The sequence below is a fragment of the Cololabis saira genome, chromosome 17 (assembly GCF_033807715.1).
Source record: "Cololabis saira isolate AMF1-May2022 chromosome 17, fColSai1.1, whole genome shotgun sequence".
Classification (NCBI taxonomy): domain Eukaryota; kingdom Metazoa; phylum Chordata; class Actinopteri; order Beloniformes; family Belonidae; genus Cololabis; species Cololabis saira.
Genome location: NC_084603.1, coordinates 18,662,752 through 18,683,533, shown reverse-complemented (window position 1 = coordinate 18,683,533; position 20,782 = coordinate 18,662,752). Strand labels below are relative to the sequence as shown.

At 40.5% G+C, this 20,782-nt stretch overlaps 1 protein-coding gene across 4 annotated transcripts in view; it reads right to left on the bottom strand.

Annotated features, from left to right (window-relative positions):
* Positions 1 to 20,782, bottom strand: part of btaf1 (BTAF1 RNA polymerase II, B-TFIID transcription factor-associated) — a 48,597-nt gene that overhangs the window by 2,222 nt on the left and 25,593 nt on the right. For all 4 annotated transcript variants that reach the window (XR_009784346.1, XM_061744780.1, XM_061744782.1 and 1 more), the window contains exons 20-36: positions 18,974 to 19,394; positions 16,152 to 16,336; positions 15,920 to 16,076; positions 15,069 to 15,178; positions 14,668 to 14,869; positions 12,653 to 12,801; positions 12,417 to 12,569; positions 11,017 to 11,138; positions 8,230 to 8,397; positions 8,030 to 8,107; positions 7,815 to 7,944; positions 7,591 to 7,732; positions 6,324 to 6,454; positions 5,466 to 5,588; positions 5,237 to 5,389; positions 2,457 to 2,828; positions 796 to 966 (exon numbers count right to left, since the gene is read on the bottom strand). Coding sequence is in view for 3 of the 4 variants with exons in the window: in XM_061744780.1 (XP_061600764.1) it covers positions 796 to 966; positions 2,457 to 2,828; positions 5,237 to 5,389; positions 5,466 to 5,588; positions 6,324 to 6,454; positions 7,591 to 7,732; positions 7,815 to 7,944; positions 8,030 to 8,107; positions 8,230 to 8,397; positions 11,017 to 11,138; positions 12,417 to 12,569; positions 12,653 to 12,801; positions 14,668 to 14,869; positions 15,069 to 15,178; positions 15,920 to 16,076; positions 16,152 to 16,336; positions 18,974 to 19,394 (2,967 nt within the window). In the remaining variant the exon portion in view is untranslated. The remainder of the gene's footprint in view (positions 1 to 795; positions 967 to 2,456; positions 2,829 to 5,236; positions 5,390 to 5,465; positions 5,589 to 6,323; positions 6,455 to 7,590; positions 7,733 to 7,814; positions 7,945 to 8,029; positions 8,108 to 8,229; positions 8,398 to 11,016; positions 11,139 to 12,416; positions 12,570 to 12,652; positions 12,802 to 14,667; positions 14,870 to 15,068; positions 15,179 to 15,919; positions 16,077 to 16,151; positions 16,337 to 18,973; positions 19,395 to 20,782) is intronic.

Sequence of the window (20,782 nt, the reverse complement as noted above, 5' to 3'; positions counted from 1 at the left end):
GTAGGAAATCCCACTTCGAGGGGCGTTCTAGTTGAAAATTCCGACTGGGAACTAGGAAATTCCGACTTCCGAGGACAAATGGAACGCGGCATAATTGTTCGGTTTTTTCCCCACTTATTCCACCGAACACCGAAAGTGTTTTTTTGCCATTTTCGGCCGAACAATTTCGGTTACCGAACAATCGGTGCATCACTACTGTAAATATATTTATTTCTGCTGCAAACTTGACATTTCTGGAACTCTGTGGTCGGCTGATGAACTGCAGACTAAACTCACTTCCTGGTTGCATCAAATTAGTAGGAGTGATGTCTCCACTCGTCATTAAAACCAAGGCTGCTACCAGGATGAACTGATGGTTGTGGGGGATTGACAGCTCTATAGACTCACAAATCCATGTCACTTCAAAAAATTCAGAGTTGAAAGTCCTTTTCTTTTGGTCTACTTTGGCTGCTGGCAGAGCAAGTTTCTTTTTTGTTACTTGATAAAGATGCTGTGAGCACGTAATACAGCAGTCACTTCAGACAACCCGAGGTGAAAATGTTCCCATTCCTCAAACTAATAAAAACCTGTTTATTAAAAGCGATCACTGCCTCCATCTCTCTAATGGCGCTTTTTCACTAGTATCTACTTAGCCCGGCTCTTCGTTTAGATCACACAGTAAAAAAAAAAAAAAAAAAAAAAGGCACAGCAGCTTCTCCAACCTCCTACTTCTGCTGCAGATGTGAATTGTTATGGAAAAGAAACCAGGCCCAGTAGGTTCTAGTGTAAAAGTGCCCTAACCCTGGTGGTCCTCACCTGGTCCAGCGTGAACAGGTTGAGCAGCTGGTCCGTCCCCATGCTCTGCAGACTGGTGTTCTCCTGGTTGATGACGGTGTTAGCGATGCTCATCTTAAACTTCTGCAGTCCCATGATCTTCTCCTCCAGAGTTCCTCTGGTGATCAGCCGGTACACGTTCACCACTCGTTTCTACACAAAACAGGCACAAAAGACAAGAGTTTATAGAACGTATGACCTGATTCTTTAACCCTTTAAGACCAGCTGGAGCGCCGGTGATCCCGTTCGCATATTGATTTTCAAAATGTACAATTACAACCAAATAAAAACAGCAATAATTCTTTCTGCATGTTAAACAGGGAGAGTTTCCCCTACATATCCTGCATTTAGTCCCAGAGTTTTAATACATTAAATCGTTTGGAAAAATACCATAATAATCCAGTAAACTTGCAGAAATCTTAATTCACATGGCGGGTTATTTATAGATCCGGTACGTGTTCACAGCTCGTCCTACGTTGATACAAACACCATCACGTTGTCAGCGTGTCGTCAGGTTGGATTTATTCCCACGAAAAGGGAGGTGACGTAATTCCCCCAGGAAACTAGTCTGTTTGAATTTGCGCTTTTGTTCATGCTTTTTATCAGAGATTTTCACAAAAAATTACTCAGCGACACCCACACAACGGTTTACCTTGAGCAAAGTTTTCTAGCTGATTTCAACGCCAGATGAAGTCGCGATACCTAAAATTATATATCTCAAAAACTAAAGTATGAATTCATTCCAAATAAATTTCCTGTTTGAAAGGCTGCTGTGTCACTTTTTCTAACTGTGGGATTTCTGTATTTAGAAATGTGTAAAATTAAAAACAATTTACACTTTTTGGTAGTTATTTGCACTTTTTAGCAATTAATTTAGTTAGAAAACACAACCTTTTCAGTTTTGAAAACTTTGTGAATTTTAGTAGTCTTAAACTGGTTTTTAAATGTTTCCATAATCCTGTTTCCCCCTGTTCTCTGAAGTAGTTATTAGATAGTAGTTAGTAGTTATTATTTGTTAGTAGCTATTAGGTAGAGTAACCACACGTGCCTCCAAAACTCTGGAATTCTTTACCCACTAATTTAAAATTAGAAACGCGTGGCAATATATTCACCAGAGAACTCAAACTATGGCTCAAATCTAAACAACAGTGCCTACATGAATAGATCAGGTCTGGTCCTGCTCTTGAATTATGTCATCTTTGCTTTATATCTTATGTCATCCTCTAATTTTATTGTATATTTTATTGTCTGTACTTTTTTAAAAGCCTCCTGTGGACAAGTGTTGCAAATTAGCATGTATGCTAAAACACTCAAACAGTGCATTTGGTTTGTCCTATGTAATTGTGATGTCCATACCGAATAAAGAAATAAAAATAAAATAGTATGGACTTGTAACATCCAGATTATTAAAGATTGACTTATATGGGTTGTTTTGATGCATAGCAAATAAAAATACTCTAAAATGGCAGTGAAGCATGGAAAAATATGCTTATTGTTCTATGGTGGGTCATAAAGGGTTAAAACCAATTACATTGTTAAAGTTCTACATTCTGAACCAGTAATTTCCCCACTGGAAGGACGGTGGTCCAACACCTTAATTTCCTTCAAAGGATTAATAAAGTATCTATATAACAACATCGTACCTGTCCTATCCGGTGAGCTCGGTCCATGGCCTGCAGGTCCCTCATGGGGTTCCAGTCGTGTTCCACAAACACCACGGTGTCGGCTCCGGTCAGATTTAAACCCAGCCCGCCCACGTGGGTGGTGAGGAGCAGCACGTCGATGGACGGGTCGTTGTTGAACCTGGACACGATGGCGTGGCGCTGGCCGGCCGGCACGCTGCCGTCCAGACGCAGGTACGTCACCGTGGGGAGTTTGGGCTTCAGCAGGTCGTGTTCTACGATGTCCAGCATGCTCTTCAGCTGACAGAAGATCAGGACCCGGTGCTGGGCAACCACGGACTCAGTACCGCCCTCAGATCCTCCACCCCCTCCCAGACCACAGTCCAGCAGCAGCTAAAGGTCAAACAGTTAGAGAGGTCAAAGGTCAGAGACAGGGAGAACGTCACATGGCAAGAACTTTTGTTTTTAATAAAAGAGATTAGGGCTGCAGCTATCGAATATTTTAGTAATCGAGTATTCTACTGAAAATTCCATCGATTAATCGAGTAATCGGATAAAACATTTTTGTTTAGTTAAAGAGCAATTATAAATATACACAAGATGTTAGATGTTAATTGACATCACTAAGACTAAATTATATAATACAGTAGGTTCATGGCTGTTCATTTAAAAACCCTGAACTTACACCAGTCGACCAAATTCACTGATTCACTCAAAAAACTAAGGATCTTACCAAGAAATATTCTTATTTCTAAAAATGCCATTACACCTGATAACACACATCACTTAAAAGGTTAGGTGTTTTTCCCACGTGTTTAACTTAAAACTTAACTAGAACTTAAAATTAGATGAAAGTTCAAGTATAAGATTTTGAGTTTTGGCAGTGTTCAAAATAAAATTCTGATTCCTGCTGTATTGGAACACATTAGACACTAGCGCTGCTTGTTTTATCCATGAATGACTACAGAGATAAAATTGAAAACTACCCAGTTAGCTTTATTACGTTTTTATTTTTCTGACATTATCTGCCTTTTCTTTTAGTTAAAACTGTAGCGGGAACAGATGTTTAGAGGAACCTATGTATGTACCGGGTTAGAGGGGGAACATAAAGGAGAACAGACCAGAAGAATATAGCGTGGATTAAAAATAAAAGTTAAGCACTGAGCTACATGTGTGTCCCGTCTGGGCCATTGCAGACTGCCTAAGCACATAGATATATATAATATATAGATATATATATATCTATGCCTGAGCATGGCATGTTACAAAAACCAAACAAATCCGCTGCCTCTTTCTTCTTCCTTTACGTGTGCGGCATCAGCTCATTGTGCCGCATTAAATGTAGTCCGGGCGTAATACGATGCTTTGAGCTGCAAAATTAAACGATTCCTCGAGGCAGAGAAAATTCCTCGATCATTTTTTGTAATCAAATTACTCGAATTATTCGAGGAATCGTTTCAGCCTTAAAAGAGATGCACCGATCAGGATATTGAGGGCCGATCACCGATCACAGCGCGAAATCCATAAATTCTTCTATATTGTTGTCTCATGTACAACACTGACATTGTATTATTAGGTATCAAAATGTGGAGGTGAGAAAGTATCATGAATTTACCACTGTTTTATTTAGGGCTGTCCCCGACGCAGGATTTAGCTGGTCGACTCAAGTCAGGGAGTTTAATGCGACGTGTCAACGTCTCGTTTTTAAGTACCCGCCCCCCGTATCAATTTGGCTTTTTTCCCAAGTGCTGTTTAAACCATGTGAACATACAGTGCATGCAACAGTAATATGAACATTGTTTTAAGCATTTTAAATTAAATACATCTATAAACTACCACTTGAGACTTGCTGACATCAATCATTATGTCAAACCATTCAAAAGTTATCGGACTATCACATATCGACCAATCAGAAGAAGGGGCGGGGCTAATTTGCACCAATGAAGGTCAAGGACTCGATACTGAGTAATATGAGATCACCCATGACTCTGTATGTCAAACCATTCAAAAGTTATCGGACTATCACATATCGACACATATCGATGATTACCTGCTGCTTTCTTTCACCTCATAACACACTTCACATGTAGCTCCTGCTGATACTGCATATGTGCAGTTTGCGCACCACCCCAACTCCCATACCGGCGACACCATTTTCAGTGTTGATGTTTTGCAGAGACGGCCACGCCCCCTTAGGACAGCTTGGTCTGAGATGTGGAACGCAGCGGTTTGTTGTAAACGTCATCGGACCGTCCTGCTTTGAACTATTATTTTGAGAAATACGATCAAAAACCGATAGGGTCATTATCGGCCGATATCGATCGGTTGCCCTTCGATCGGTGCATCTCTAGTTTTTAAAATATTGAAAATAAGCCAAAGAGCAAAGATGTACGGATGAGTATTAGGGCCAGGCAGGAGAAGAATTAAAATATTTTAGAGGAGGAAGATTTTTTTTTCATTATGCACTTCAAGAAAAAAGTCAAAAAAAGTTGAAATGTCGAGATTAATGTTGAAGTACAATTTCGAGAAAAAAGTCAAAATGTTGAGAAAAGTCAAAATTTCGTGAATAAAGTTGAAATGTTGAGGAAAAAAGGTGAAATTTTGACTTTATTCTTGAAATGGTATTTCAACATTAATCTCGACATTTCAACTTTTTTCTCGAAGTGCACAATAAAAAAAAAAAGTCTTCCACTTTCAAATATTTTTTCTCCTGCATGGCCCTAATACTGTTCCGTAAAGATATGATCCAACACTTGTATTAAAACCCCCGGAATCCACTCGTCTCCCCTCTTATACGTCACCTGTTTGAGGGCGGAGAGCTTGGGTGCGTGCTGGATGTCTCTCAGACTGGTGTTCTGTCCCGCCAGCTGCTCCGTGATGTGTTTGTACTCCGGATGCTGCGACGTCAACACCAGGCTGGGATGGTTGCAGAGTTTACGCAGATACTGCAGCGCCTGGAAGCAGGGTGGAATGTTATTATTATCACACACGTGTAAATGTTTAAACCACAAAGAAGCAGATGTTTCCTACCTGGAAGACGTGGCCTGTGGCTTTAAGTTTGGGTTTCTCCTCCTCGTCTCCAGACGCCATGGAGATGCTGTCGTCCACGCTGGCCTTGGCTCGGGACTTGGCAAAGTCTTCGTACAGCTGAACCTGGAAGGAGAGAAAACAGAGCAGAATATTACACTAATGTGACGTATCACCTTCAGAAAAACACTTAGATCTTAGGAGTGGACTGAAGTTCCAGTGTCTAGCAGTCAGTGAGATCTACCGGCAGAAATACCAACTGTGCTTTCATTAGAGGACGCTCATTGTGTTTGACACCTTGGAATAAGTCAATATCACCATCTACTGTGTTTCTACAGTAAGAAGGGACAAACCAAACACTTAATTCCTGAACATTGTATACTTTGCACCATTGTTTCTCTTTAAAGTTTGGACTGAAATAATAATAATAAAAAAGGGGGTGTCCAGCTGCATCTGTGACACTAGATGTCACTAAAACTTCTGTCCTCTTTTTTTTTTCCTTTTTTCTTGTTTTACTTTTCTTTCTTTTTCCTTTCTAATCTCGACATTTCAACTTTTTTCTCTCGATTGTACTTCAACATTAATCTCGACATTGCGACTTTTTTCTCGACATTTCGTCTTTTTTCTCAAAGTGCATAATGAAAAAACAAATCTTCCTCCAGTTCTAACTAATATAGAAACATGCAGCATGTGTTGTCTTCATTCTAAGGCTTATACAAGACTTTTCATTTTTTGCGGCTCCAGACATTTGTTTTTTTTTTGTTTTTGGTCCAATATGGTTCTAAAACATTTTGGGTTGCCGACCCCTGGACTAGAACATGTAAAATTGCTGTTTAGCTGCTCATCAGAGGAAGACGGTACCTGCAGAGGGCTCAGGTTGCAGTAATAATCCTGAATTATTTTGGGTGGCAGGTCCTGCAGGACGTCCTCCTTCATCCTCCTCAGGAGGAACGGCAGCACCTGCCGGTGCAACGCTTCCATCGCCAGGACTCCTAGTGAGGAGAAATATAGAGAAAAACATCTGTTTCATGGTTGAAAGATAGTTTTTAGGGCCTGTCCCAATCCCCCCCTACTCCTACTTTTCAGTCCTACCCCTAAATTGTGCGCATTCCCGTGAGGGTAGTGGTGTCCCAATTCCTATTTTCACCTAAAGGTAGTGAAGAAAACTAGTGTAGGGGCTATGAATCTGTCCCTACGGATCGAGGGATTTCCGGTGCTGACTAGCTGATCTAGTGCCAGAAACATTTCCCAGAATGCTTTTCGTCGTCATTTGCAGACTGAAAAAACATGGGTCATTTCTTAATTTTTAGTGAATAAAATCAATATTTTGAGTTAGTTTCTGCATAAAAATGCGTTTTGATTACATTTCTAGCGAGAAATATATATTTTACTTTCATAATATTCACTCAGTGAATGTACATAATCACTCGTTTGCCCGTTGTTGTGAAGTCTTTTTCAAACCTCGCCAGAATAAAGGCTGATTTATGGGTCTCCGTTACACCAACGCAGAGCCTACGGCGTAGGCTCTGCGTTGGTGTAACGGAGACCCATAAATCAGCTCCCGAGCCGGCAGGCAGAAATCTCGAAATTTTTGGAGCAAATTTCTTAACAGGCGTAGCTACAACTGTTAGATTTCATCTATTAAACCAACATTTATTTTCCTAAATGATTTATTTCAGCCAGCAATAATTCTCCACAGAGCTGCAGGTTCCCTCCCCGGGATGACGGCGCAGGCTGACCCGGCCGTGAGCTGCTCTGCGCCCCCGGGCTGGCGGCTCTTCTCCGAAAACATGGGGTCAAATTTCTTAACAGGCGTTATTTGGATAAAGTGAGCCCAGGTTGGGGATCTTAACGGTTACTTTTACACCTGAAAAAATATTAAAACTTAATAAAGTGGCATATTAACAGCGCTACAGCGGAAATTAAAACAGCTTTTGGCTCTGGGCTTCCTGATTTTAGGGGTGGTGCTGAAAGTAGTGGGAGTATTGGGACAGGACCCTGGGAAGATTTCAAGTCCCTAAAATCTGTCCCTTCTTTTTTAGGGGTAGTGGTAGAAAGTACGACTAGTGAAGAAAAGTAGGGGGAGTATTGGGATTGAGCCTTAATCAACGAGGCAGCGTTGTCGTACCGGCCTCCTGTTCCCTCGACGAGCTCTTGGCGTCTCTGCTGGCCAGGATGGGTTTTCCATACCGAGCAGCAAACTGTCGCTCCGTTCCCAGAAAGCCCGGCATGAGGAAGTCAAACAACGACCAGAGCTCCAGGACGTTGTTCTGAGAACACAGAGTAAAATAAATAAGTTAATCCGTTCATCTACGTCAGTCAGAACCTCCAGCCTGATTCCTTCCTCCTCACCTGGATCGGTGTTCCTGATAGGATGACTCTGAAGTTTGCAGCTAACTGTTTCATGGCTTTGGAAAGTTTGGTTTTCCCATTCTTGATGACGTGACCCTCGTCCAGGATACAGTAGTTAAATTTGATATTTCTGTACATTTGAAAGGACAAAAGGTTATTAATATAATACTTTGATTCTGGAGGAATAAAATAAATAAAAAGAGACGAGCACTCACCTAAAGAAGTCTATGTCGTTCCGTACGACGTCATAAGAGGCGACTACGAGATTGTGCTTTTTAACTTGGTGTTGCAACCTGAGAAAGTAATTATTCTGTTAGAGCTGAATGTACAAACAAAAACTTCTTTCACTTCTCTAGTTTCAAATTAAAACCATTAACGTGAAAACTAAGGACAGGAATCTGTCCTGCATCCTCACCTCATCCGTTCCGTGGGCGGCCCGGTGTAATGCAGCGGGTTGAGGAATTCTTTGGAACAGAATTTTCCCACTTCATCCACCCAGTGACCCGTCAGGGTGGGAGGACAAACCACCAGAGACGGCATGGGGCTGCAGTCACTCGCCTTCGTCTTGGAGTATTCCTGTGCCCTGAAACACACATACAGAACAGATTAATGCTGTAACTCTTATTTTATATATGCTTTTAACCTACATCACAGCTGGCATAAAAGCGTTTTATTCGCTCCAAATCACATATGAAATCAGCCTTCGTTTACACTCAGTACGCTTACATGCAGCAGTTCAATCGGGTTTCTGATCGTATAACACATCGTTCTGACTTTTAAACTGCATGGAAACACCTCAATCCGATCTAGTTCGGACATTTAGTAATCAGGTTGCAGCACCTAGATAACCCGTTCGCAGTCGGAATGTTAACGCCATGTATACGGGGGATCGGATATTGTAGTCTGCGCATGACCGAGAATTTCCTCTGGGGGGGTTCACCCGGAAATGAAAGGAGGACGGAGGGCTGAGGCTCCGGACACCGCTAGTTGTCAGTGTTTGACGGGGTATAAGAGGACCTACAATCTAAAATATGAACATTTTAAATTAAAGGTCATAATGTTATAAGGGCAGGTGAAACTCAGGCAGGCTAATTAATTCTAATTGGCGGAATTATTCATTCGCAACCATTTAATTCAGTAAAGGTAAATATACAATATTTATAAATCACTTCCACTATTTTTTATTTGCTAAACACCTACAGTGCAACAGTTGAACAATAAAAGAGAGGAAAGAACCTGGCTGGCCCTCCTAACTTGTGTCTCAAGTCCAGTCCTCTTTCCCTAATAACGACACAATTGTCCAGTAGAAAACTTGTGACTTGTTTCCACTCAAGTCAAGTCTCCCGTTTTGGCTGGGAAACTACTGTATTTTACCCCTCTTTCCCGCCGTCCTCCCGTATTAGTATTTTCCCGTAAATTTCCCGTTTTATAATATAATAATTAAAAACTCGGAACAACAAATCAGACCAGGTCGTCGTACGACATCTTTTCTTGTTGTTGTTAAGTGGAGGTCAACCGGAGGTGGCTCTTTGTTGAAATGGTTACCATGGTTACAGCGCCACGGAGTCAGCCATGCTCTGGCCATTTATCCCATTCTCTGAACAGCATGTAAACTCAGACAAGTGATTCGGGTCTTCTGCATGTCGTTATCTGATACGATCAGAAATCCCATCTCTTTGCTGCATGTAAACGTACTGACTGGGCTGATATAACCGTGTGCCATCTAGTTTGTGTAGTTCTCACTGAAGGAACAAGTTCAGAACTTCCCTCTGCAAGTGTCAGGGTAACGCTAGCTACACGCCCGCCGCTTAACGTCAATAACTCGGTCACTTTTTCCTGCATATCAGTTCAAAAGGATTAAACGGAGCAACATGATGATCAAAGTTAAGGCTAAACACTGATGAACGTCCACAGGGAGTCAAACACCCTGGAGGACGAGGATAGATGTGTCCTCCCTCGTGGCTCTGTGAGCCGTGTTAGGAAACCAGTCTTTTTATGGAAATAAAACCAAAAAAAAGTGATCAGACGACGATGCTGAACTTATGAAAATCAGTGACGGCTTAGTTCATCTATGGTCTGAACTTCACTCATTGTACCGTTCAATAAGTGAAAAGGTAAAAAAAAAAAACAGCTCATATATAATTATAAAGTGGAAGAAGACGGCGGGGTTTTGGTAACGAGTGTCAATAGTTTTGCTGTACAGACGCCGGCCGGGACTGACAACAGTGATAGTGAGAAAACGCAGCAAAGCAAAAGTAATAAGAGGAAGAGAAAGAAGATGCCGAAGCTGTGGGATCATTTTAAATTAAAAATATATAAAAAATAATTAAAAAAAAAAAAGGTCCAAAGGTCCCGGTCCACATGGTGTCAGACTCTTGTTCCGAGTCCCGGTCCACAGCCAAGCATTTCTGTTTAAACGTGTTGGTTCTCAATGTGAAGCTGCACAATTTAAAAGCAGTGTTTAAGAATATTTTGTACTTTTGATACTTGAAAAAATAAGTTTTTTTTTTAGGGTCTCGGGAAATCTTAAGTTTTAAATAATTTATATATTTTTATTGGAAAATTTAACAGTTAACTAGTTTGCATAATATGAAAATAAATGTCAATTCTGCTAAAAGAAACAAATTGGTTGTTTTTATTAAGTGATCTGTATTGTTTTCTATTGGGCTTTAATTAAGCAAAAGTAAGTTGTATCGATCACCAAAATATTCGATAGCTGCAGCCCTAATGTATACCACAGATTTTTTTTTCCCCTAGTTGCTGTTTTTAATTGTTTTATTCTTTTTGCTGCCATGTCTTGACTTTTTATCCCTTTTATCTCTTATGTTTATTTTATTATTTCTGTTTGCTTTTAATTATCAAACTGTAGCACTGAGATTTTCAGTAATGTAAAGTGCATTATAAATAATATCTCATATATATATATATATATATCCTGCAGACGCTGATCCACAGTATGTTGGAATTTCCACAATAAAATCGTTTTGTCACATGATCCGGCCCCAATTTGTATTCTCACCAAAGCAAACATAAAAATCCTTCAGAAGTGAAGCTGCTCTGGATAAATCAGAAGTGAAACTGAAGGATAAATCAGAAGTGAAGCTCTGAAGGAGCAGGACTCCACACCGAGGAGGAGCTGAGTCAGAGTTGGCAGCGTTGATTCACGTCAAAGTGAAACAGAGAATCTTGGCCGGTTCAGCACCTGAGGTAGGTATCTCCTGCCAGAATACAGATGGACTGCAGCGTCTTCCCCAGGCCCATGTCGTCACACAGGATCCCGTGCAGCTTGTATTTGTTCAGGAACGACAGCCAGTTCACTCCGTCCTGGAAGAAACAACGATAGTGGTGATTCATTACGGGATCGTTCATCAGGGACGGTGTTTAACTAGAACCACGGAAATATCTACAAGTCCTGAAAACAGCCCCTAAAGTTCCATTAAAAACTTTGATAATTCCAGATTTTACTGCTAGTTCTGATTTGGCGTTCACTTGCAAACACTTTGAGACGCGTACCGTTTTTTCGGGACTTTTAGTCGCGTTTTTTTAATACTCTGGAGCGACTTATGTGACTTTCACACTAAACCGCTCTAGGAAGCGCTGCATCTTCCACCTCCAGAGTTGGCGGAGTTGTTTAAAAGTGACACCGAGGACGAAGATTTCATTGGGTTTTAGTTATTTGGAGCGACACGGATGGTTTGTTAAACTTCTTAGCATGTTATTTATGCTATAGTTATCTGAATAACTCTTAATATGTTATGTTAAAATACCAGGCTTGTTCTCAGTTGTGTCGTGTAACGTAAACAAACCGTACAATTATTCAGCCTGTTGTTGCCTCCATTCTGTTTTTATTTTAAATGGCATTTCAAGATGACATGTCTGTTCTTGGTGATGGGTTTTATAAAATAAATGTCCCCCAAAAATGCATCTTATATATCTTTTTCCCCTCTTTATATATATATATATATATTTATATCAGTGTATATAGGTGAGGATGTGTTATTATTGATATTCATATAACATTTGTGTGTGTGTGTGTGTGTATGTACATACATACATACATACATACATACATACATACATACATACATACATACATACATACATACATACATACATCTATCTTGTTTTTTGTATAGAAATTAAATACGGTAAATTAATTTTGATCATAATGAAATATAGTTTAGGGGGTAGGATTTAATACTGTTTCATGTTCGAAAAAAAAAAAAAAGCTATTTATTATGCATTTTATGGATGGTGTGACTTGTACTCCGGAAAATACGGTAGTTAAGATAGTGCCGCCCTTGTTAAGAGGGATATTTACATACATCACTTCACTGTAATCTTACATGAGCCTGTGCTGTGTATGGATTATACCCAAGTCTGTTAGTGCTGCAACCCAGAAGGCTGGACAGCAATTTTCTTTATCTATTTAACCAGGAAGTCCCTTGAGATTAAAATCTCTTTTTCGAGGGAGACCTGATGTGTTGACAAAAACATACTGACAATATTAGGGGCTTTAAAACACGGCGGCTTTATCAGCTGAACTCAAAGTTTAGTTGATGCACGTGATCTGCTTTTGGGACCTGAAACCAACCAACATACCTGCTGATATTTCCGCAGCTCCGCCTTAATCGGCACGGGAATCTTGTAGTTCTCCAACTTTCTACCGTCCAACAGCTGTTCCAGGAAATTACGCTCTCTGGCTTTTTGTCGAATCAGGTCGGCAGACATGGCGGGAGGGTCTGGAATCCCGGCCTGTCGGAGGACGAGAGAACATGATCAGACCTGAATAATGATAACATCCTGGACGTGTATCTGACCCCCCGACCCCCCACCACCTCCAGGGGGAGCAGACGGATCAGCGTAGCGAAACACTGCGTGGCCATGAAGCGGATGCTGTCGCTGGGGTCGCTCATCCGTCCCAGCACCGGGACGACCAGCAGCACGATGTAGGGGACGATGTCCACGTCCAGCTGCTCCATCACGCCTAAAGCAGCTCGTCAAGGAGAGGAACATTATCTACACCAGGGGGCCGGCAACCCGCGGCTCTAGAGCCGCCATAGTGGCTCCTGGAGCTTTTTCAAAAATGGTTGACCTTTTTCCTTTCCTTTTTAATCTCAACATTTCGACTTTTTTCTCGAGATTTTGACTATTTCCTCGACATTTTGACTTTTTTCCTCAACATTTCAACTTTTTTCTCAAGATTGTACTTCAACATTAATCTTGACATTTCAACTTTTTTCTTGAAATTTACTTTTTTCCTCGACATTTCGACTTTTTTCTCGAAATTTGGACATTTCGACTTTTTTTTTGAAATTTCGACTTTTTTCTCGACATTGTATTTCAACATTAATCTCAACATTTCAACTTATTTCTCTAAATTTTGACTATTTCCTCGACATCGACTTTTTGCTCAACATTTCAACTTTTTTCTCAAGATTGTACTTCAACATTAATCTTGACATTTCGACTTTCTCGAAATTTCGACTTTTCTCAACGTTTCAACTTTTTTCTCAAGATTTTGACTATTTCCTCGACATCAACTTTTCCCTCGAAATTTCGACATTTCGACTTTTTTCTCGACATTTCTCAAGATTGTATTTCAACATTAATCTCAACATTTCGACTTATTTCTCGAAATTTTGCCCATTTTGACTTTTTTCTCAAAGTGCATAATGAAAAGATAAATCTTCCTCCAGTTATAACTAATACAGAAACATGCAGCATGTGTTTCCTTCATTCTAAGGCTGATACAAGACTTCAAATTTTTTGCGGCTCCAGACATTTGTTTTTTGTGTTTTTGGTCCAATATGGATCTAAAACATTTTGGGTTTACACCCCTGATCTACACAAACAACTTCCACAGCAGTGCCGACATCGGTAAAAAGTTCCAAACAGTGCATCAGTAGAAGGAAGCAGTGCAGATGTTTAACCCTTTAAGACCGGCTGGAGCGCCGGCGCTCCCGTTTGCATATTGATTTTCAAAATGTACAAGTACAACCAAATAAAACAGCAATAATTCTTTCTGCATGTTGAACAGGAAGAGTTTCACTTACATATCCTGCATTTAGTGTCCCGGAGTTTTAAAAATTAATGAATAAATAAAAATAAAAAAATCCCATAATAATCCAGTAAAATTGCACACACAGAAATCTATATTATTGACATTGCGGGTTATTTATAGATCCAGTACGTGTTCACAGCTCGCCCTACGTTGTCGTACGTGGACACCCACGTCATCAGGTTGTCAGCGTGTCGTCAGGTTGGATTTTTTTTCCCGCCACTTCCTGTGAAAAGGGTCATTCTCGCAGGAAACTACTTGTTTTGAATTTGTGCTCTTGTTAGTGCTTTTTATCAGAGATTTTTCACAAAAGATTACCCAGTGACACCCACCTTACACACACACTCTCTACACACACACAGCAAAGTTTTAAAGCTGACTTCAGCGCCGGATGAAGACACGATATCTAAAACTAAAAAAACTAAAGTATGAATTAATTCCAGATGAATTTCCTGTGGTTTAAAGGCTTCTGTGTTACTTTTTCTAGCCGTCGGATTTCTGTATTTAGAAATGTGTAAAATTAAAAAACGATTTACATTTTTTTGGTAGTTATTTGTACGTTTTAACAATTTATTTAGCTAGTATGGACTTGTAACATCCAGATTATTAAAGATTGGCTTATATGGATTGTTTTTCGATGCATAGCAAATAGAAATAATCCATAAAATGGCAGTATAGCATGCAAACATGTAAAAAATATGCATAGGCGGACTTGTTCTTTTGTAGGTCATAAAGTGTTAAAACAAATTTAATACAAACTTGGTTCAATATGAACACACTCAGAAAGGATACAGGCTAAGGCTTCGATGGCTCCTTCCTGTTTGGTGCAGTCATCAATCGCAGCTAACCAGGGCAGAACTCTCTCCAGGAAACTGTTCATGGTCTCCAGCGTGGCGATCTTACTCAAAGCCCCGACGCAGCGAGCTGCCATGTGTCGTACCGCCGTGTACGGGTGCTGCAGGCAGGTGAACAGGTGAGGTAGGTGCTCCAGGAGCTGCAGGGGGGAAAGAAATATGTTAGAACTTACTCAAGTCACCGTTCAGATCTTAATGTGAGACTAACTCCTGCAAAACCAAATTCTGGTCCATTAAAAACACCTAAGTGACTTTTAACGGTTCAAAACAACAATGTTCCTCTGAGGCCTTTGATGGAAACTAAAATAAGAAGTGTTGCTGCTGGAGCAACATTCTTACCGAGTGTCTGAGTTCAGCAGCCATGGCTCCAGCCATCACCTCCAATACCTGCAGAGAACTGACTAGTTCCTGCGCTGCAGCGTCTCCTCTCTCCAGCTGGGCCTCCCGGTCTACAGATGAAGATTTCATTGGACTTTAGTTATTTGGAGCAACATGGATGGTTTGGTAAACTTCTTAGCAAGTTATTCATGCTATAGTTATCTGAATAACTCTTAATATGTTATGTTAACATACCAGGCACGTTCTCAGTTGCCATGTAACATAAGCAAACTGTACAATTATTCAGCCTGTTGTTTCCTCTATTCTGTTTTTATTTTAAATGGCATTTCAAGATGACATGTCTGTTCTTGGTGATGGGTTTTATAAAATAAATTTCCCCCAAAAATGCGACTTATACTCCAGTGCGACTTATATGTTTTTTCCTTCTTTATTATGCATTTTATGGCTGATACGACTTGTACTCCGGAGCGATTTATAGTCCGGAAAATACGGTAAATAAAATCTGACAGTGTCCTTGGGACAGACACTGAATCCCCAGGTGCTGCCGGTTGTTAGTTTTAGTTAGTTTAAGTTTATTTCAGTCATATATACCTTTCAAGGCAAGAAGGAAGAAACACATTTTACAATTTGACTGAAAAAGGCTCAGGCAGAAGCAGAGCTTATTAATGCTAACGCCTACTATACAACCTAAGCTACACAATACATGCTGTCAAGTGTGTTGTCAGGCGAGCGCCTCGTCTACTGTGTAAAGCACGTTGGGGCTGCAGGACTAAAGCTGGAAAGCGTTATACAAGTGTAAGCCATTTACCATAATATTAAAAATCTCCTTGAGACATTAAAACCCAACCTACCGATGCAGTGATCGTCCGACACGGCCGTCCTCAGCGGTCCCACCGTGTTCTCCCACAGATACGGAAGACTCTTGGTCAGGTTTGCCCCGAAGTGCCGGGCGATCGTCGTCAGGGAGAACTCGGCCCCGCGGCGCTGGATGAGGAACGGCTTCTTGCTCTTCAGAGGGGTTAAACAAAAACATAAATAAAAACGCTAAAAGATGGAAAGATAAACCTAAGTGTCCTAGAATACCTCGTCGTTGTCGGGGCCGATGGTGCTGCCGGGCGGCAGCTCTGTCGTCGGGGTCTTGGGGGCTTTAGGGGCGGGTCCTCGTTTACTGGTGATGGCAAACGCAGCTCTCTGGTGCCGGTACAGGGTGATGATTCCTCGGGTTTTGTTGACCATGTGGTGCATCCCGTCTCTCTCCATCCCACAACCTGAATAACACATACATGTTGGATTCCTGTATACATCGTTTACATATTCATGTATTTTTATATTCACTTGGGTGTATTTTGTCACTGTGCCGTTGTAACTAGTAAATTCCCCCACTGTGGGATTAATAAAAGGATGTACAGTACGGACCAAAAGTTTGGACACACTTCCCCATTTGTTTGAATGAGAAGGTGTGTCCAAACTTTTGGTCTGTACTGTATATAAGGAATTACCGGTAACTATTCTAATTAGGGCTGTCAGTTTAGCGCGTTAATTAGATTAATTAATTACACTGATAATTAACGCGTTATGAAAATGAATGCAACTAAAAATGAGTGGCAAAATGTGCAAGCATTTGAAATTTGGCCCATTAAGGGACCCGTAGGCCACTACTTCCCACCTACGTTGCTAGTCAAACAAAGCAGTGACAGAACTGGACGACTCAGGGGAGCAAATCTCTGCTGGGGCCTTTTATCAACAAGTTTATGTATAAAAAGAAAGACGACGGGACTATCAACAAGAACGCGGTGATTTGTAAATTTTGTAAAAAAGATTTTTTCTATCACCAGAGCTGCTCCAGCCTGAATTATCATTTAAACGCTAAACATGTCCGGACAAGTTCCACTGTAAACGTTACAGGTACTAGTGCTTGAATTGCTGTATTGAGTCAGCTTTAGTTTTAGTTTTGAATTGAGAGTCTGCTTAAGTGCCTATTTGAGACTCAGCCTTATTTTATTTCTGAATTTTATTTATTTAACTGTATTTGTGAATAATACACCTGGGCTAATTGGTTTGCTGATGAGCTTGAGCTTTTTCTTTTGAATGTCATTTATGAAACACTTCACCAATAAAAATGTGGATTTCAAATCTTCTCTTCTTAGTGTATTCAATTGATTAGTCATTCACTGCAATTTAGCAAATTCTTTATTTGGGGACCTTTAGCATTTATGAGATTTAAATGCGATTAATTAGATTAATTAATTATAAATCCTGTAATTAGATTAATTTTTTTAATCACCTGACATTAGCACTAATTACTGTATATTGTTACCGTACTGCTGTAACTAGTAAATTTCCCCACTGTGGGATTAATAAAGGATGTACAGAACTGTCTCAGAAAATTAGAATATTGTGATAATGTTCTTTATTTTCTGTAATGCAATTAAAAAAACTAAAATGTCATACATTCTGGATTCATTACAAATCAACTTAAATATTGCAAGCCTTTTATTATTTTAATATTGCTGATTATGGCTTACAGTTTAAGATTAAGATTCCCAGAATATTCTAATTTTTTGAGAAAGGATATTTGAGTTTTCTTAAAAGGAACCCTGCATATTAAGACATGTAGGTCTTAAAAGATAAATGTTGGTATCAATTATAACAATGTGATATAAAAAACCTTTTTGATGTCTTCGTTTTTATAAAATTTGAAAATATAATTTAACATGTAGGTCGCCATTGTTGTAGTGATTCTGGGTAGTGACGTCAGACGGTGGCACCTGCTAGCCCCCGTACACTGTTTTGACACCCAGAAACAGATGAAAACACTGATAAACAGGTGACGGCGCACCAGAAACACAGATCAAAACACAGCCAAACATTAAGGTGACGAAGCACCTACAAAAAAGTTAAAAAAAAAAAAAAAAAAAAAAAGTGCCGCACCATAAAGCATGAACTATAAAAACACCATAAAACTCAGATAGACTAACCGACCACACGTTTCAACTAGCAGATAGCCGATGCTACAATAAAAACCCCAGCCACATCTGCCGTCATTAAATTAAATAAAGATGTTCTTGCCTATTTGAAGCGAAGTCTGCGCCTCCCGTTTCGTCAAAGTCCCAGGCCAGTCCCCCTAGCCTCTGGTCTGTCATCACCCAGCACCAAGGCCAGTTTTAGGGGGGAGAGGGGGGAGCTATGCCCACCCAAACGTGCATATTGCCCTCCGGCGTCTCCATCCCGGCGGCGGCAGCGAGAGCGCAGAGCGGAGAGCGGGTGGCGGAGCGCTGCGGGCTGTAGAGCCCCGGCTACGCCGTCTACGGCGTAGGCTACGCCGGCTACGGCGTAGGCTACGCAGGCTACGGCGTAGGCTACGCAGGCTACGGCGTAGCCTACGCCGTCTACGCAGGTGCCTAATGCACTGATAAGATGCGCACGACTTTGATCATTTTTGCAGATCTCCCGTGCATCACAGAACCTTGATCCAGTTTGCCTGAACCGAGGCGTCTTATGGGCTCCCTCGTCAGCCTCCACGGCTGGGAGATGCTGCTCAACTATGTTTTAGATACCTGTCCCAGTTAAACTAATGGGGCTTATCTTCCCAGAGCCACCGTTGTACGTCATCGCCCCCAGAATGCATTGCGCAGGTAAAACATGGCGCCTCCCACAGGTCAAAATATGTGATAAACATTGTAGATTTTTAAAGCAATTAGATTATTTTATGTGTTTCTAACAACATATTTTAGTATAAGAGAACAATTGTGGCTAATTAGGGACTACATGTCTTAATATGCACAATAATAATCACAATATTCAAATTTTTCTGAGACAGTCCTGTATGTAAGGAAATAATCAGGAACTTGCTTCAATCTCTACTTTCCCAAGTAAAACCACTCCCATATCTCCAGGACTCTAACCTTTGACGTCGTCGTGTGTCGGGGGAACGGGGCAGGCGGACGAGGGCGTGACGGCCGAGTCCACGCAGGCCGAGCTGCAGAGGTTCTTGATGATTTTAGGGTTAGGACACGGCGAGCGGCCGGAGCACTGACGCAGCAGCTTGGCGATGAAGGAGGCGGCGTAGCTCTGGATCAGCGTGTTCTCCTCCCTCTTCACGGCCTCCATCAGCGGCCGCACCAGCGGGTTCAGCTTGTCCGGCAGCACCTGCAGGTTGATCACGGCGCACGCCGTGAACATGTGCACCCGCAGGTGCAGCTGCTGCCACTCCCCGTTGGTCTCAGTCACCGTGGACTGGGCCTGCTGACGCTTCCCGTCCAGGCCCTGCCACGTCTTACACTTCGTGTTCAGACTCGCCGTCGACTCGCTGAAGATGGTGGTTACCTAGGAAACAAGGAAACAAGAGCGTTAATGACTCCAGGTTAAATATATTTTTATTAGGGTCAATGACGTGACCTCAATATTTTCTGTAAAACCGACTTTTTTATTCCAAAAAGGTTTAAATGGATAAAAAAATACCATATATATGAACTACCTGTCCCAAATATGGACTCACTTGAGTTTTACAAAAAATACTAGTTATTTGGGATTTTGTTGTCGTTTTAAGCGTCAAAATGTCATGTGGTGCGACCAGGATTCTTGTTTTGAAACTCTAAATGTAAACTCTAAGTTTGATCACTTTAAATGTATTTAAATCAATCTTCTTCTATCTGGCATGATTTCTTGTAGTGTGTAAGATTGCCACACATTTGTATTTATATTTCCATCATAATATACAAACAAAGTTTCACTGTTGACGTCCATTTTATGAAATATCATGTGGCGCGACCATTAAAAAAAACAACATTTTTGTAAAATACTGAAAACTTGTCATGTTAAGGAAATTCATTTATTTTAATATGAATCATGGTTGCACCACATGACCATTTTTAAGGCTAGTGCCAATTCATCTTGACAAAAAACTGAAATCACTTAATTTAAAATTGTTATATGAATTTATGTGTACACAACATTTTTAATGTTTTGAACTACTGCAATAGATACTTTTTTTTATTATTTTAAAGTTGAGCTGTTGAAAATCCTTATTCGTCATTGACCCATTATCGTCTGCAACATCCATGAACCTGTGACGGCTAAAACCCCCTGGGTGTCGTTAGAACAAATCACACTTATAGAAAATGGAAAAACTTGCACATTACACTTGAAAAACTAAGACAGCTTAAGTTATAACAGAAACACAAAGGCCATTTTCTCCCAACTATCCACAAATCATGCTGGCTAAAGTTCAGGCACATCCCTCACCATTTCATTCTATTACATTTAACATTTAATCTCCTGTAAGTGATTTCAGTGAGCCGTCTAGTGTTGATTTTGTCAGCCTGTTTCAACTTTAGTTTCAGTCCAGTCTTTGGGTCAAACTATCATTTTAGTTTTTATTAGTTTTATTCACGTTCATTCTCCTTTTAGTCATGTCAAGTTTCAGTCGACAAAAAGTCTGACCATTTTATTCTTATTTTAGTCAGAATTGTCCAGGGCCATTTTAGTTTAGATTTTAGTCAAAGATTGAATTGTAAAATGGGTTTGGCTAAATACAAACAAGGTTATCTTATTATTATTATTATTATTATTATTATAGTTACTCAAGAATACATTGATTCCAGATACAGAAGACACTAATTTGAGTTTATTATTTATTTTTCCGCATTTCTCCCCATCTTTCTTTTTCAAAGACACTTTCAGTTTTGTTCTCCACGTCTATGGAAAAGAAAACC